General features: G+C 34.1%; 1 protein-coding gene across 3 annotated transcripts; it reads left to right on the forward strand.

Annotated features, from left to right (window-relative positions):
• The first annotated feature begins 2,571 nt into the window (after positions 1 to 2,571).
• On the forward strand, positions 2,572 to 5,974 carry LOC138322440 (otolin-1-like). Of its 3 annotated transcripts, none has more exons than XM_069266468.1 (6): positions 2,572 to 2,793; positions 3,005 to 3,096; positions 3,870 to 4,091; positions 4,632 to 4,802; positions 4,967 to 5,008; positions 5,584 to 5,974. In XM_069266468.1, the coding sequence occupies exons 1-6, from the start codon at positions 2,591 to 2,593 to the stop codon at positions 5,961 to 5,963; spliced, it is 1,110 nt and encodes a 369-aa protein (XP_069122569.1). In that variant the 5' UTR covers positions 2,572 to 2,590; the 3' UTR covers positions 5,964 to 5,974. The 3 variants fall into 3 exon arrangements, with proteins under 3 accessions (XP_069122569.1, XP_069122570.1, XP_069122571.1); XM_069266469.1 differs by having other exon boundaries at positions 4,632 to 4,784; XM_069266470.1 differs by having other exon boundaries at positions 3,005 to 3,063.
• Positions 5,975 to 17,534: the final 11,560 nt, after the last annotated feature.

Genomic DNA, 17,534 nt, shown 5'->3' on the forward strand with positions numbered 1-17,534 from the left:
AATGTGACGCCATGATTCCTTGTGCTCATCTTCGCCTTGGTGGATTTTTTGACTGCATTCTATAGCTTTAAATTTTCAGAGTGTCATTATTATTATTTAAAAAATAATAAAAAAATGTTTAATTACTCCTGTTATGCATTTGCATTAGTTAAATATATATTTACTGGGGTAAGCAGTACCGGAGCAACGCACAACCTCCCCATATGTATGAAAAAATGGCGGCCGCAAACAGAAGCTGTCAGTGTGTAGGATTGAATTTTGAAGATTGTGCTTTTTCTTATATTTTCATGTATCTGTTACCTTAGAAGTGCTTCGCACTTCGTGCGCCCTTATGATTATAAGATATCTTATATAATTCGATTAAATGCTGGAAAGACCTTGCTCCTTCAATAAATGTTAAATTGGCTTGCCATACTATGAAGCCTAATTGTGGTCTTTAATTTCATTTAACATTTTGATAATGTTATTAGTAATTGTAAAGTGATCTCTGCATGTATTTTTCCATATAAACATACATTACACATAAAAACCAATTATTTTACAGTACATAATTTCTGTGTTGTAACTTTCGTTTATCGGACATCTGAAGCCATAAGAATGATTTCCACAGCTTAATTAATCACACTTTATGGTGTTCAAAAGATTAATGAAGAAAAAAACATGTCAAACGTTTCGCCTAGTTACGGCATATATAACTTAAAAGCTTTTCTACCTAACAATCAGTCGCGAAATCCCAAAGGTTACTATCACTCTCATAACATCAACCGTGGACTATGTCATAGTAAAAGTGGAGGCTCTGTGTGCTACAGTAAATAAGACAGATAGGTTGGTCCTTTTATGTACATTTGAAAAACGGTACACTGTACGGCTTTGAAATGGGGCATCTCTCTATAATCTTCCAAGGAAGTCTTTGTAGGCCTTTGATTGGTCAGGTTTTTTTCTCGTTAAATTTTTGCTATGACATAGTCCAGCGATGCATATGACGACAGTGATAGTAACCCCTATAATTTCGAGGATGCCTAACGTAGTAGAGACAAAATCCTTGTACGAAGAGTTAACAGTAAATAAAACGATCTAATGTTTAATGTGTACATGTAATTATAAATGGTTACACAGCTCTAAGGAACTGACCAAAGGGCAGCGGCTATTTTCTAAAACATACAGTTTTCTATAGGATCTAGATGAATACAACACTTGATTGATATTAATTCGTAAATGCAGTGATTTGAATTGAATTTGAGTCAAACTCATACATGTACAGAAAATCAGAACCTGACTTAGTTGAATATTATATATATATCATGGCATAAAAAAGAATGTTTTCCCTCTTAATCTATAACACAAGAGTAATTTTTTTTCATTTGCTCCGGCTTTCTATTATCCTGAGCTTCGGCTCATCTGTTTGAAATATATATATTTATATATATCTCAATTGAATTGGTACACCATCACGATAGTGTTTGGAGTGTCTCGGAATCTAAAAAGGCGAATATAAAAAACCCGGTTAGTGTGTTGAATCTTTGAGGGGCGATGAGTGAAAAGGAAGGGGATAATACTAATGTAACGGTTCTGGATCGGATCGATAGCCGACAACCAAGCAGCTCAATTAGTAGAGCATCCGGGAAGAGTTTGGATGGTCCCGGGTTATAGTATTATGTACATGTATTTTAATCTTTATACTACTTTGATTTTTCAATTACCGTAGGTAACTCATATCTTTGTCAATTCAAGGTTTTACTATGTTATGTGTAACTACTTACTTAATCAATACATGATTTTGCTGCCAATATTGTCATTTTAGCTGCTATTTTCTTCAAAGGTCACACCGATAATCTCTTTGCCAAAACTTTGTTGATCGTAATTAATGGACTATCTCATAGGATTATATTCACAATTATCTGTAGTTTACATTGAATCTTCAAATTTACAGTTTGTGTTGTTGTTCCGCCCGGTAAATTATCCAGAAAAGCAAAATGGTGAATTTTTTTTCAATAAAAAGGTGATTTGGGTGATCTTTGACCTTTGACCTTTACTACCATAAAGGTCAAAGGTGAAAACTATATTTAGGAAAATGAAATTCAGGTGATATACTAATCAATAATGTATAACACTTTATGGTTCTATGCAGCCAACGTTTGGAATATAAGATATACAAAAAAGTGCTAATCTCACTTATTTAGTACATCAAAACCACCCGAACAGGAAGGTGTTAAACAGTGTATCATCAGAAACATTGAGCTCGATTTAATAAAATGTTTTTGAAATGAAAAAATAAAAATTGAACTTGAAAGTTTCCCATCTGGGCCGGTTGTTCAAAGTGTGATTGGCTTAATCATATTTTTTATTTCGCATTTTCTGCAAAATGTGTGATCATTTCCTCATTAAAATGAGCAAGTAAGTATAAAGAATGAAGTGCTTAAGAATCACACAAAATTCCGTATCACCAGAAATTATTTTATTTTGATTTGAAAACTGTCGTTTAACTGTCATAAGCACTTTTTGAACAACCGTGCCCATGACATTACCTACAGAATGACTGATAAGGCCTTATCTATTAACTTACGTAATCCATTGATCCTATTGTGTAACGATGTTAGTTTTGGTGGCGTTATGTTTATCCGCCGTGACTGGACAGGTAACCTCTGAGACAGACTTCCAGAGCCTCCAACACCAGGTCGTATCGTTACAAGACATTGTACAGCACCTTGTCACAGAGCTTGTTGGTCTGAGACAGGAGCACAGAGAACTGGAAGATAAATCCCAAACTCTGTGGGAGGAAGTGACCTCCATCAGGTAACCAGGGCAATTCACAGGACCCAATTCATGAGTTTTTTTTTTTTCTTCTTTTTTTTAATTTAGGGTCAATTTTATCCAGTCAAGATAATATCTCGCGTCCGGTAGATCAGATATTCAGCTTTCAGGTTGTCACAGCCAGACGACATTTTGTCACTGATATATTATGCAGTATACCTGATAGAGATAATTTTCCTTATCTTTTATCAAGAAAACATTCTACTCGGAAAACATTGCAAGACGACTTTCGGAACCAAGAGATTGTGGCAGGTGAGCCAGAGAGACGTTCCTACACAAACGCAAGTGTGTGCGCATGTACAACCAACTTCGAAAACTTCACAAATAAAAGTCAATGTTTATGTTATAACAATAACATATTTTGGTATAAGTTATAGTGTCTGAAAGAAGAAACAAATAGCATTCGTAATTCAGATATTATAAATCGCAACGATTTTGGTAAAGTAGCTTGAATTTCATTTCTGATTTCAACAAAAACTCCAATTGCCTAAAAAATAATTCAAGTCTTCTGTCGATATAGATCGACTGTATACCTGATATTTATTATAAGCCCACCATCATCAGCAAATGGGGCTGATTCAAATCGCCTTTCGTCCGTGGTCCGACCGTTAGCAATTTTTGTTACCGCTATTGCTCAGAAGGTACTGATTCGGGATGTTTCTCAAAGTTTGTTATTGCTATTTCTCAGAAAGTACTTAAGCGATCTATATCAAATTCCATATGATGGTTCCCCTAGGGCCTTAGTTGGGCATATTGTATTTTGTGACCATTGACGACCAAGATGGCCGACATCTTGGGTTATGATATTTGAAGTTTCTAACTGCTATATATCACACAGAGTACTGAAGGGATCTTTCACAAATTTTATATGTCGTATGTAGTAAAAGTTTGAAAAGCAGAGAAAAGTCCCTTCTTTGGTGGGCGCCAAGGTCCCTCTTCTGGTATCTCTTGCTTATATTTGTTTTCAAATATTGGCACGCTACAATGCTTCACTAGTAATGCGTATTTGATTATGCAATTATGTCCATTTACAAAACATCACTGCTTCATGTATGTAGTCATCGAGGGACAGAAATGGAGTAAATGCGACACTGGTGCACGCGGGCTAATATTTAAAGAAGAGACTGGTGTACGTGGGCCTATCAGGCCTAAAAGGGACAGTGATGCACAAGGGCCAAAAGGGGATACTGGTGCACGTGGGTCAAAAGGGGATACTGGTGCACGTGGGCCAAAAGGGGACAGTGGGATTCCCGGATTTAACGGGGACGACGGATTCGACGGTAAACGTTTTGACCTTGACTCTAATATTTACCTTCCTTTGTTTGAAACGGGTTCAAACTACTTAATGTTTCGAAATGAAACAAAACGGGGAAGTAGAAATCAACATTGAAAAAAAAAACATCTTTACATGCATATATACAACATCGATGACTCTCTCGAGTGTGTTCTAAATAAACCGCGAAACGGTTCATGAAAAGAGTACACTCAGGTTTTTGTGTTAATAATATCTAATTATTAATATCTTTCATATTCAAAATCAATTTTATGACCTCTTTTGTCTATATATGAAATCATAACGCCGTTATCTTAGCCAATAAGAAGTGACGTTACAAACGAGGACGCCATTTTTTTCTTTACGTGCAAAGTAAATTCTAAAGCCAATGAATTATTCAACATTCCAGTTTTTCATTTCGTTTGTGTATTTTCATTATTGATATGCATATGGCATTGTAATGAATATTCTATAAGAAGCGAAGATTCCATATTTGTTTTAAAAAAAATTGTTAATACAAGTGGTATGTTTATTTCAAATCAAAAAGGCTCTAAAGGTCAGAAAGGTGATATGGGTATACAAGGGCCAAAAGGGGACACTGGACTGCCGGGACTGAAAGGGGGCGTCGGACTTCCGGGACTAAAAGGGGACGCTGGACTTCCGGGACTAAAAGGGGACGCTGGACTTCCGGGACTAAAAGGTGACGCTGGACATGATGGTAATGACCTAAGTTGAATCACTTGGTGATGATTTTATCTAGGCAAATAGAAATGTGTTTCCAGCGTTATTGAATGAAAGTGTTTTGTATTTTCTCTCTTTCTCAATTAACGACACGAACATGTTTTGAATATTCCTGTTAAATTATGTTTAATCAATTTGTAGGTGCGACTGGCGCTAAAGGAGAGCCTGGACCAAACGCACCAGGTTAGATATTACAGGTTACATACTAGCCCGAGATACTCTGGCCCTAACACCAGACTTAGACATTATGACAGATAGATTTCTGGTTTAGGCAGACAACTATCTGTCATAATGTCTAAGTCTGGTGGTAGGGCCATAGTATCTCGGGCTAGTTACATACAAGTACATGTTAAATCTGAGACAGCGATTTACATTTTATAGATTAATTAATGGAATTATTCTGTTCAGACGCAATGATAATATATTTTATCATCATTACATCAAGTCATGGACCGTGAAACTAGATAGTTTATGTACTGTTACATTTTTTAATTTTTTTTTTAAATTTTCCCTAACGCTTAGCAATGTCAGGACTGCCAATTGACGTATACATTTCGGTGTCCAATTTCTAGCCATCATGCGAAGTTTATATTATAACATGTTACTGTATAGTAAACCGCAGGAACATTGCAAGTTATTTCCAACCAACAATATAATATAATAATATACTCTTGGTTAGAAATTTGTGCCAAGTCCTTGCGAAATAAACTACAACTTCTGCATACTTAAACGTGACTAATTTTTATATTTACCTGTAGCTTCGAATGCCGGATTTTCGGCTCGACTGTCTCACCAGCTGAAAATCTTAGGTTGGATACCTCATAAGCTGACATTTGATCAAGTCGATATCATTCATGGAAACGATTACAGATCCGGGGTGTTTATCTGTGACGTATCCGGAACCTACGTAGTCACGTGGGCATTGGAAGTTGGAGCGAGAGCAACTGTGAATTCCAGCTTGATGAAAAACGGATCCGAAATCGGCCGTTTGACAGTGACTGGTTTGATAGGCACAGGTTCACAAGTTGTTTTGGTCACTCTTGAAGTGGATGACCGTCTACATATCAGCGCTACACCGAATTTACCGGGTGCCACCATCAACAATAGTTCATTTACGGCGTTTCTACTCTATAAATAAAGCTAAGTCACCAAACCCCATATCGTTTGCAATTTAGTTATGAAATTTATGTTTGTACAAATCAGAAGTTTTACTTAAAACTTGTTTAAAACTTAAAGATGCTCCATCGCCGACGGACCATAAACGATACTCATCATTTGAACTATAATTGATGTTTAATCGTGTATATGTATGTCTAATTAACACAAAAAAATAATACGAAATGATTTATTTTGCTTTTGGTGCATGCGCAATCAGTACTTCATTCCATATAGGATATATAGTGACACAGAATTTTTTCGGGATCTGCAAAAAATGATTTTTGATATTTCTGTCTTGAAATGAAATGAGAAACTTAAACTTTTCTATGGTGGTAATGGTGAAAAGTAAGTAACTTTTGTAACAGAAGAAAAATACTTAATCGCCTGCTCCTGTATTTTATAGAGAAAAAATACTGTTTGTCAGCGGTGGAGCATCTTTAAGTTTTTTGAGGCTTTCAAAGTCATTCACTGTAACTAATTTGGAAGCACTGTAATTTCTGTATGACACATGACCCTTTTCATGAGCTTAGAAATAATCCTTTAAAATGTAATTTATAATGACACCCGTAACTTTGAACAAATCTGGTTTGGGTAGCCTTTCCTTCACGCCCAGTAATTCGTCTGGCCATCCTATACAATCCAGGGCCTACTATTTCGTAATATCCAGCCCTTGAAAACTGAAGGCCCTATGTACGACAGCAGATTATATAGGTAGTTTGGTCCTTCGATGTACATAAAGAAATAGAGAATACACGGTTAGTATCTTACAATACAAGGTTTATTTTGGTGCGAGACTTAGGAAAGCCGAGATGACGAGGCTTTGCCGAGTCATCTCGGCTTTCCGTGTCGAGCACCAAAATAAACCTTGTATTGTAAGATACTAACCGTGTATTCTGTTTATCCTGCAACCATTATGGCATTCAAAACGAAAGCAAATTGACAGTTCCTTACTTTGTTTCGCTCGAAGCGAGACGATTCTTTGATGCGGAGGTAAAGATTCATTCACTTAACCGAATGAGAGTGCACTCCTTTTTACTGCCGTGGGAAATAAATAAGCGCATTCACAAACAGTCACCGTAATTCTATTCAGTGTGATATATCACTGAAAGAAAATGAAAATACTCAAATAACAATAAATACCTATTAAAGAATTACTTAACAATACATACCTTTGTCATGAGCCAAGAAAAAGACGGCACCGCCATACGAGATTTTCGATATCGTAAAAATGACGTCATTTCGGTGAATGTGACGTCACGTTTTAGCGGGACTGAATGACGTTTCATTCACCGGAAGGTTCAAGTTCTGGGTCAAGTTAAAAAGTGCCGTCAGATATGGAACAAATTCACGTGATCGTATTGACGGATAAAGCATATCGTATTGACGGATAAAGCACAAGTTTATCCGGCAGTAGTTATCGGTCAGTATGTGGGACAGTTGCAGGATAAACTAGAATAACAGTACACTCGATATATATGGCTCTACATATATGGCTTTTATCATCATTACACCAAGTCATGGACCGTGAAACAGATAGTATATATGGCTATACATAATCTTCAAATGAACATTGTAGGCGTGTGATTGGTCTTTTTTTCTCCTGAAATGCATTCAGTTTTGCTACATGTTCCAGCGGTAAATACAATGACAGCTATAACCAGTAACCCCTGGATTATCAAAGATTATGGTGGCCCTGAATAATTCTGATTCACATATTATATATGTTTCCTAATGAGGGAGGTGGGGTATTCTTTAGCTTATTTTGACCCCTTTGACCTTAAAGGTCAAGGTTATTCATGTGAACAAACATGGTGGCCTTTCAAGCATGTCACAGGTCATCCTTTCACTACACCCATGGACTAGATCATAGTAAAACTGGAGGCAACAGTCCACGGTACACTGTGGTTGACTGTGGCTTTGAAGTTGGGCGTCACTCTCTCCGTAGTCTTCAAAGGAAATATTTTCTGGCCTGCTATTGGTTAATTTTTTTCTTCTCTTGAGCTGCTATAAGATTTAAGTAATACGAGATTACTTCTTTGCCATTCAACTTTAGTCCTACAGGCCTATTATTCAGTCACAGATGGATAGTACTTTCTACCTTTCAACGTCTAATTTTGAGTAGTAACAGCGACGAGTTTAATTGTCAAAATTGACCTTACTACTCAATATTTACACCGGTTTTCTCTCGATTTTAACCATTGTATTAAGTTTCAACATCCTCTTCACGTGCTATATTCTTAGCAAGAGCCGATTGAAGTTTTTAAAACGCAACTGCCCGAGATGTAAATGTACAAATCTTGGCATGTCATTATCAGGTTTGTTGCGATAAAATTTATTGATTTGTAATAATTTTTATTATTACTAATAAAGGGGACAATTCAATGAGGATATTCCTCTTAAAAGTATTGTTCTATATTCCTTATGAAACATATAACAAGAAATATTGACAAATGCGCAGTTTTACTAGTAAAAGACTATCGATTGATACTGTTGAAATTCAATATAATTTAGCAGGTATAATATCTATGCTGAATTGTCCTTATCAAAAGTTTGCATAGCAAAGCTATCAAATATTAGTATTTCAAACCATCAATTTCCTCACTAAAGATGTTCAACCGACATTTTTAACAAAATGTGAACGTTTCCCTCCTATCTGATTACTGACAGTAACTCAACATGTTATTTTTTCATAAACATTTGATTGTGAACGAGCTTTCTCATCTTTTTTTAGCCAAAACTATACAAATCAAAATTTACTGTTTTTTCCCCTTCATTTTTCAGTTTTTATCCTAAGTTTTGAAGATCCGATCATTATTTATTTGAAGGATCTTCAAAACAACTTTTAGTTTGGCACTAAATAACCTTAGTTGCCAATGGGCCGTAAAACTCCAACAAAATGTTCATTCATTAAACAAGAGGCCTTAACAGTCACCCGAGTGCTGATACAGAAAGAGCATTGCAAAGTTGGTTCTAATCTGTAAAAAGTGTTTACAAAATAGAATAAACTTTAAAGTTGAACCTTCGTATTAGAATTTTTATTTTTTGTTTTTCATTTTGATAGTTACTGTATTATGTTACCATTACCTTATGCTTAAAGCGAATAGTCGGGCAAGTGACTGTAAAATCGGTAAAAATGGTATTAATATATCCGGTATAATTTCTTATGAATTAGAAAAATAAAACTTTCCGTCAAAATCGCTGTACATGCGAAGAAAATAATAATATCTATGGGAATCCTAAAAGTCCTCCCGACCGGCTATGAGTGCAGTTCAACCTTAACGCATGCGCAACATCCACCACTCTCCGTAGTAAACAAAACATGGCTACCGTAGTTTTGAACCAAAAGGTTTCCGCCAAAACAACCAACTGACTCACCTAAAATGCGAAAGGAAAGGCAATGGAGCAGCGACAATCCCAACAACTGACTCGGTAAACATTACGACGCATGGAGAGTGTTAATACAACTTGTTATAGTGAAGAGAACAGTTCAAACGAGCGACAACTATGGCAAGCCGTTTTAACATTTAATCATATTCCCTCTTAAGTTAAATTATTATTTGAATTTATTTCCCTTAAGTGTAATACTATTTATCTTAAGGTAAATAAATGCTTTTGCATTATGTGTCATTTTCCCTTAAGATAAAACAAAAATCACTTAAGGGAAATTAGTATAATTCATCTTAAGGTGAAATCATTTTCACTTAAGTTAAAATCGTTTTCACTTAAGGGAAATTAGCACATAACGTATGGGTATCAATATAACCCCCATGAGGACAAAATATTGGACTGACCCAAAATTGACCAATCACTAAGCGTTTACTTTCTGTCCAATCAAAACCAACCTTCTGTAGGCGTTATGTTGTTACTGTAAACAACATGGTGGCACCCTTAAAAACTAGCGAGATGAAATGGTTTGAAGCAAACTCAGCATGGACGCCGCGGCTGTTGTACAAAACGCCATCGAAGCTGTGGAAAGGGCGATTCCTCGTCCAGACGAGATAGTAGAGACCACCAGAAGGATTTTCAGAAGAAGGCATCGAAGGGAAGGTGGAAGCACATGTTTTCAATATTTTTGAATAAAATTTCAATCGATACTGTTACACTTAATAAAATTCTTTATTATAGTCGATACTTCATGCAAAATACCTTATCAAAGTTTCTTCTTGTATATATATTTATGTATTCCAATTTAATGTTGAAAATTAACACCTGCCAAGGAAAAAAATATTTATATTGCGTTCATTCTCCACTAAATGTACAAATTCCATTATTAAGTGTCCTCTATCAATATTGGGACTTAAAAACCATGTTTGTATATCATGTTTGTTTCACACGTAAAATGCATGTGACAATTATGTTACTTACTAAAAAGACAGAAAATAGAAATAAAATTCTTTTTAACTTAAGTGGAAAATAACACATAATGGAAATAATGTGTAAAGGCACCTTATGCAAATCAAAATAGCACATAATGGAAATAAAAATCTTTTCACCTTAAGTGAAATTACACATAATGGAAATAAAAATCTTTTCACCTTAAGTGAAATAACACATAATGGAAATAAAAATCTTTTCGCCTTAAGTGAAATTACACATAATGAATATATATCTTTTCACCTTAAGTAAACTTGCACATAATGGAAATATTAATCTTTTCGTCTTAAGTGTAAAGACACATAATTGAAATAACAAGCTTTTCGCCTTAAGTGAAATAACACATAATGGAAACAAAAATCTTTTCACCTTAAGTGAAATAACACATAATGGAAATAAAAATCTTTTCGCCTTAAGTGAAATTACACATAATGGATATATATCTTTTCACCTTAAGTAAACTTGCACATAATGGAAATATTAATCTTTTCGTCTTAAGTGTAAAGACACATAATTGAAATAACAAGCTTTTCGCCTTAAGTGAAATTACACATAATGGAAATAAAAATCTTTTCACCTTAAGTGAAATTACACATAATGGAAATAAAAAAATTTTCGTCTTAAGTGTAAAGACACATAATTGAAATAACAAGCTTTTCGCCTTAAGTGAAATTACACATAATGGAAATAACAATCTTTTCACCTTAACTGAAATAACACATAATGCAAATAAAAATCTTTTCGCCTTAAGTGAAATAACACATAATGGAAATAAAAATCTTTTCGCTTTAAGTGTAAAGACACATTATGGACAATCTGTTCACCTTAAGTGAAATTACACATAATGGAAATAAAAATATTTTCGCCTTAAGTGTAAAGACACATAATGGACAATCTTTTCACCTTAAGTGAAATTACACATAATGGAAATAACAATCTTGCCTTAAGTCTAAAGACACATAGTTGAAATAACAATCTTTTCGCCTTAAGTGAAATTACACATAATGGAAGTAAAAATCTTTTCACCTTAAGTGAACTTACACATAATGGAAATAAAAATCTTTCGCCTTAAGTGTAAAGACACATAATTGAAATAACAATCTTTTCGCCTTAAGTGAAATTACACATAATGGAAATAAAAAAAATTTTGTCTTAAGTGTAAAGACACATAATTGAAATAACAAGCTTTTCGCCTTAAGTGAAATTACACATAATGGAAATAAAAATCTTTTCACATTAAGTGAAATAACAATCTTTTCGTCTTAAGTGAAAAGCCAGTTCCTTAAGGTATAAAAACAAAAGCCCCTCTATACTAGTTATTGAAAAGTGGACAAAAGCCCCATTATCGCTGGATCGCTTCAAGAACGCCACTTATGTCTCCCGCCATATTGCCATCTTCTGATATTTTAACTTGCGAAAACGAGGCAGACGGAAATGGTTTGTTCCATTTTTTGCCCGGGGTGGGTAAAGGGACGCGGGTATTTTATTAACCTTAAGACGAATGTCATTACACTTAAGGAACACATTCTTTGCATTATGTGAAGTCATTTTTGTTTATCTCTTAAGTGATATCCTTTCCATGTTAAGGGAATAAACCCTCATTTCCATTATGTTATTGATTTAGTTAAGTGGAACGAAACTTGTCTTAAGTGTATTCTTTTCATCTTAAGGCGAAAAACAATTTGCATTATGTGTTTTTTTCACTTAAGGGGACAATTTTTTATCTTAAGACAAAAATAATTTCACTTAAGAGAAAAATAATTACCTTAAGGGGCAATATGATTAAATGTTAAAACGGCTTGCCATAAATCACCATCTGTAAAGTACCTAGGCCTACTACCCGGTACTCCCTGCTCAGCTGATAGTGAGTGAGTCTTCGTATTTTGATCATTATGTAAATAGTCCCTAGCAGTATTTTTTCATAAATGAGTGGTCACATATGGTCACATGTTTCATACCTGTTCCCCAATCGCGTAAAACGTAACCCTGGGGTAAATAGCGGTTCTTTCGTGGGGCCTCTTTAGGGGTAATGAATGCCCTGTAAATGTACAGTTAGAATGTAACCGCTAGTGCATTCTCAAGCTAAGATTTGTTTCAATTAATCTATAATATTATGCTACCGGTCAATTCATACAGTTCTGATGTATATATTTATAGATTTTGAATTTGTAAATTTTTGTTCTGTACATGTTCTGGTAGTGTTATACACATACATATTGTATATAGGATTTACATTGTAGGTTAATTGGTAAAATTGTATTGTATATGTTCTGATATACACATGTACATGTAGGTTTTAGCTTGTTCTTTAGATATATTTGGAGGACACATACAGTATTATTTCTGGTCATAATAATAAATAGTGTTTGTATATTTATTACAACTGTACCTGGTTCATGTGTATATGACAAACTTTACAGAGTTGAAATGTACTGCAGCCATGTATCATTTATAATTATTCTGAATTTTTGTTGGAACTATAGATAATGAATTTTGTATCTTTTTTGAAACAATATTTGATTCTATCAAATGCATCAGTGACACATTCACAACTTATAAAATGTTTTCTCTAAAATAAAAAAACCTGTAGAATGAACCTACATTTATTCATTTATATATATTTGAAATTGATCATTTCAATTTTTGTCATATTCAACAGATATAAAAAATTGTTGGTTCTTTTTTTCAGGCACCATGCATGCATATAGTGACATGAATACAGAAAGTTCATCCCTTGGACCTGTATACAAGTGTATGTATACATATACATACAATTAGCATCATATGAAGACTGAAGAATGTTGATATGAGTGCTCTTGAAAGTAAACTTTTCCAATATGGACCTAGAAGATCATGAACAGAACATTTAAACAGTATTAATCTATTAAATGTTCCTTTCAACTGTAATCATTAAATAAAATTATGATGCAATACTTTTTCATTGTTTAACTTTGTAGAAATATTTGTTTATATTAGTCCTCTAGATCCAGTGATTATAATTCTTGCATCCATATGCCGGCCCATTTGTTTGTCAGGGCTTGTGAGATAGCTTTTCAATTACTTTTAAAATATAAGGATTTTTTTACATATAGCAATATAGATACCATTGTCTTAGGATTTCTAAATTCTACTTTACAAGAGAGTAGACTCAACATATAAATAAAACCATAAAACTAGCAAGTTATCTGAAATGTTACAAATCTTTTTGTCTGAACCAAATTTCACATTTATTGTCTATGTGTAACTTGTACATAGACCATTTATGTATTAATACTGTAGTAACAGTGATTACAAACACATAGACTAGAATGTAGTATGTAGTACTATGTACATCTGTCTTTGATTTGAGTTCTAAACAAAAAAAGTTGTACCTATTGGGAAGTTGTGACTTGGGCGGAGGGTGAAATACAGAAGAAATAGCTACACTTGGAAAAAAGAAAGATATACAGTACCATATGGATTCAAAGTTGCTCCAAAATCAATGAGACTAAATAACCAAAAAAAAGCCATGTAAACCCCAAATATGCAATGACCAGATCAATGATAAAGCACCCTTCCACTTCCAGTTATCTGTAGCTATTTCTTCTATATTTCAACCCCCCACTCAAGTTACAACTTCCCAACCTCATGATTCTTCTGTCTTTTTAGCCCCCCCCCACCCCATCCCCACCCCCAACACACACATACCTGATTGATTGTCATGTTATTTCAGGTTCCTATTCAAGTATTATTCCTAAAAACCAAAAAGGGTATACACACTGTGTACTCTCAAAGGAGGGGAACCACTTCATTCAAAAATGTAATTTACAATTTCATCTTAATTTTGAAATTTTTAATTTAATTATTAATTACTGGACTATTAAAACAGTATAGAACCCCTCGGCTACAGACAAAGTACTGTGGTACACATTTTTCTTAATTAATTACTTTTCTTCAACTCAATCATCTTTTTCTCCAGAGCACAAAAAAGAACAGGAAACAACAGAAAAAGGAAAGTAACATACATGTAGGCCTATATGTTTTCTGGAAATATATATGATGTGTTAATTCTCACAGCATAGGCCTACATGAATGTGAAGAATTAAATATTATCAATGTTTGAGAGAATTTCCTAGTTGTAATTCTATAGCAGCTACATGGAATGTACGTTTACATATATACATTGTACGATACATATACATCATAAAAGTTTCTTTCCTTCCAGCTGGACATTCATGTCATCTCTCTCCAGAACTCAAATGTTGTTTACAAAAAAAAAAAAACCAGAGACATAGATAATTAATTAAATCTCTGCAAAAAACTACACGAATAATTGAACACATATATATTGTACTTGTAAAATATCTATGTGTGAGCTAATTTATTTTCACATCTTTGACAGCTACATGCATGGACGTTCTATGGAACGTTTTCGTGTGGTTTTAAATGGGAAATTATGTTACGATTATTTGTATTTAACCTTCATGATTCGGTTGATGTAAAATACGACGAATGCGATGCTGCAATAATTGCCCCTTGCCGGGGCCCCATCTCTGCATCGGCCGAATATTTGTGTCGATTTCCATGTACAAGATGCTTTTATCGAAAAATTATTACAAATCATTGTCATTAATGTAAGAATACTTCATTTGCATCAAATGTATCATCTCAAAACAACAATTTGCATACCGCATTAGTGGTTTATCACACGAAACGAAACCGACACGACTGAGAAACACATGTCCATGTTGACATTTCCACGCAGCCTCGTTTTCAAAGAGTTTGGCGAATTTATATTTAGAACTGTGCTAAATTTACACGGGGCTTCCCCAAAATTTCAATGGTCAAAACTGGACACCGTAAGCAGAACTTGACCATCATTATGGTATACAATGACTTTTGGAAGGCCAAAGAACGCATTTAGACTGGTTTCCTTTGCCCGACTATTCACTTTAAAATGATATTTCAGGCTAATAATTCTAACCCAGTTTGACTTATTTCCTATGAAAGATAAGCAAATAATGTTCATAAATGTGTTTTTTTCTATATAAACTATAGTAAACTTGACCCCCCTCCCCAGGGGAAACACAAGACCCCAGGGTCATATAATACACAATTTTTGTAAAGGACCTCAAGCCCTTTCCATCTATGATTGAAGAGTATTTCATTCTACCAGTTCCAGAAAATTTGAAGTTATAGCCTACTTGACACCTTTTGGCCCCGCCCCTAAGGCCCCTGGGGGTCAGTCATGTAAAATTTGTTTATAGGATTCAATAGCCATTTCATAAGGATATTTGACTTGTTTCCTATTACAAATGACCAAATAATGCTCAAAATGCCAGTCTTTTCCCTATACATGTATAAAACTATAATAAACTTGACCACCCTCCCCAGGGGTGAACGCGAGACCCCAGGGTCATATAATTCACAATTTTTGTGAAGGACCTCAAGACCTTTCAATGTCTGTTTGACTGTTTCTCCATTATCCTGTTCGATTAATACCATATCCACCGATTAAAATTTTTAGAGATGTTTTTGTCGATAAGGATTACTTAAGAATTACTTATAAAATTCATATAATTCTAAACTCAAAGTCAGTTTATATCGTATGGAATAAACGGTTTCATGGCAACACACTCTTTACCACAGGGATATACACCATGTACATGTACTGTGATCGAAGCCTTTCTTTTGTGTCTAATACTCAGTAAAGCTATTTAATTTTCGAATTACCAAATAATACTAACATGGAATTCAAATATGATTAATGACAGTAAAGATATAATCAAGTTTTGATGATCTACTTACAGATAAAGTGTATTTTCATTATTAAAACTGCTACATTCATAGGGTTATTTTGCAATATTAAAGTATTTGGGATTTATGCATCTAAATCTGAAATGATACATAACAAAGTTTCCCGACCAAATTAAACTTAAAATCTAAAGCAATATAATATGAAAAAGTGATGAGATTTATATTTGTTAGCATGAATGAACATAAATGTTAATCTATCAGAAGTGTTAGCCCTGCAAATAATTGAACTACTGTAGGTTTGTGACATAACCCATTTACATGTAACCTGGTAACTCTTCGCTCTTAAACCATACATTTACAGTAACTCTTCGCTCTTAAACCATACATTTACAGAATCCCAATTTAATCACTCTCTTCACTGTTCTATAATTCCAAATAAGTCACTAAAACAGGACACATTAGTGAAGCTACTTCAAATGCAAAACAGCTTATCATGGTCTTAAAACACCCAAATGTTTTGTAATTTTGATTATGTAAAACTTCATTTTTCTACAAAGTATCATTAAATAAATCAATTTGAAATCATATGAAGCGTTACAGACGATTATTGTATTATATGTAAATGTTGACACCGTTAGATTCGTAATAAATGATCCAAAGTAAGCATATTTATATCATTATGTAACGTTACTAAAAATAGACCTTGCCTCACTAAGACCTTTAAACGACAAATTTACCGGTCCACAATTATTTTGAAATTTTCACAATATTCACTTCAGGTAATAAGCCAACTTTTTAGAAAATATTTATGGTGCACTCCAACTGGAAGTAGGTGAATCATCATTGTTAATAATTGACATGGCCGAATATAAACCCAAAATTTCGACATTTTCTGTCTTAAAAATGTAGCCAAAATTTTATTTGTTTCATTTTGCCTACATATTTCTGATCATAATATGTAATTATTCATACTCTTCAGAAAATAATACAGTTTGATGATATAAAACATTATTTTGATAACTTTTTGGATCAAAAAGGGAACCCGTCATACACCTCTACTGGGCAACTTTTAATTTGGCCATAGCACAGGCCCCTGGGACCTTTTGAATTTTCTAAACGTATTTCAAGGGTTTGCATTAATGTTGCTACGAGTAACATTTAGTTTTAATACAAGGACATAGTCATTCAGATCCCCCGCCAATGGATATATCAAAGCTGAAGTAAGTTTGATTGTGGAGACTTATGTGTATGAAAAAAAAAAACAGGAAAAAGGAAGCTGAGCTAAAGAAAGATGGAGTTTAATTCAAGTAGAACAGGGCTGCAATGGTTGAATCAGGTATACAGCCTTGACATTTATATTAGACTATATACACAAAGATGGGTGGAGTTTTGCAAAGTAACATTTACCATTTACCACGATATTTTCAGCAATGTTTCCATG

Source organism: Argopecten irradians, chromosome 4, assembly GCF_041381155.1.
Source record: "Argopecten irradians isolate NY chromosome 4, Ai_NY, whole genome shotgun sequence".
NCBI classification, from domain to species: Eukaryota; Metazoa; Mollusca; class Bivalvia; order Pectinida; family Pectinidae; genus Argopecten; species Argopecten irradians.

Bases quoted from the DNA above. Each gene is read 5' to 3' on its own strand.
- LOC138322440 (XM_069266468.1), top strand. From the start codon at position 2,591: ATGTTAGTTTTGGTGGCGTTATGTTTATCCGCCGTGACTGGACAGGTA. The intron at 4,803-4,966 runs GTAATGACCTAA...ATCAATTTGTAG, and splicing joins AGGTGACGCTGGACATGATG to GTGCGACTGGCGCTAAAGGA. The intron at 5,009-5,583 runs GTTAGATATTAC...ATTTACCTGTAG, and splicing joins GCCTGGACCAAACGCACCAG to CTTCGAATGCCGGATTTTCG.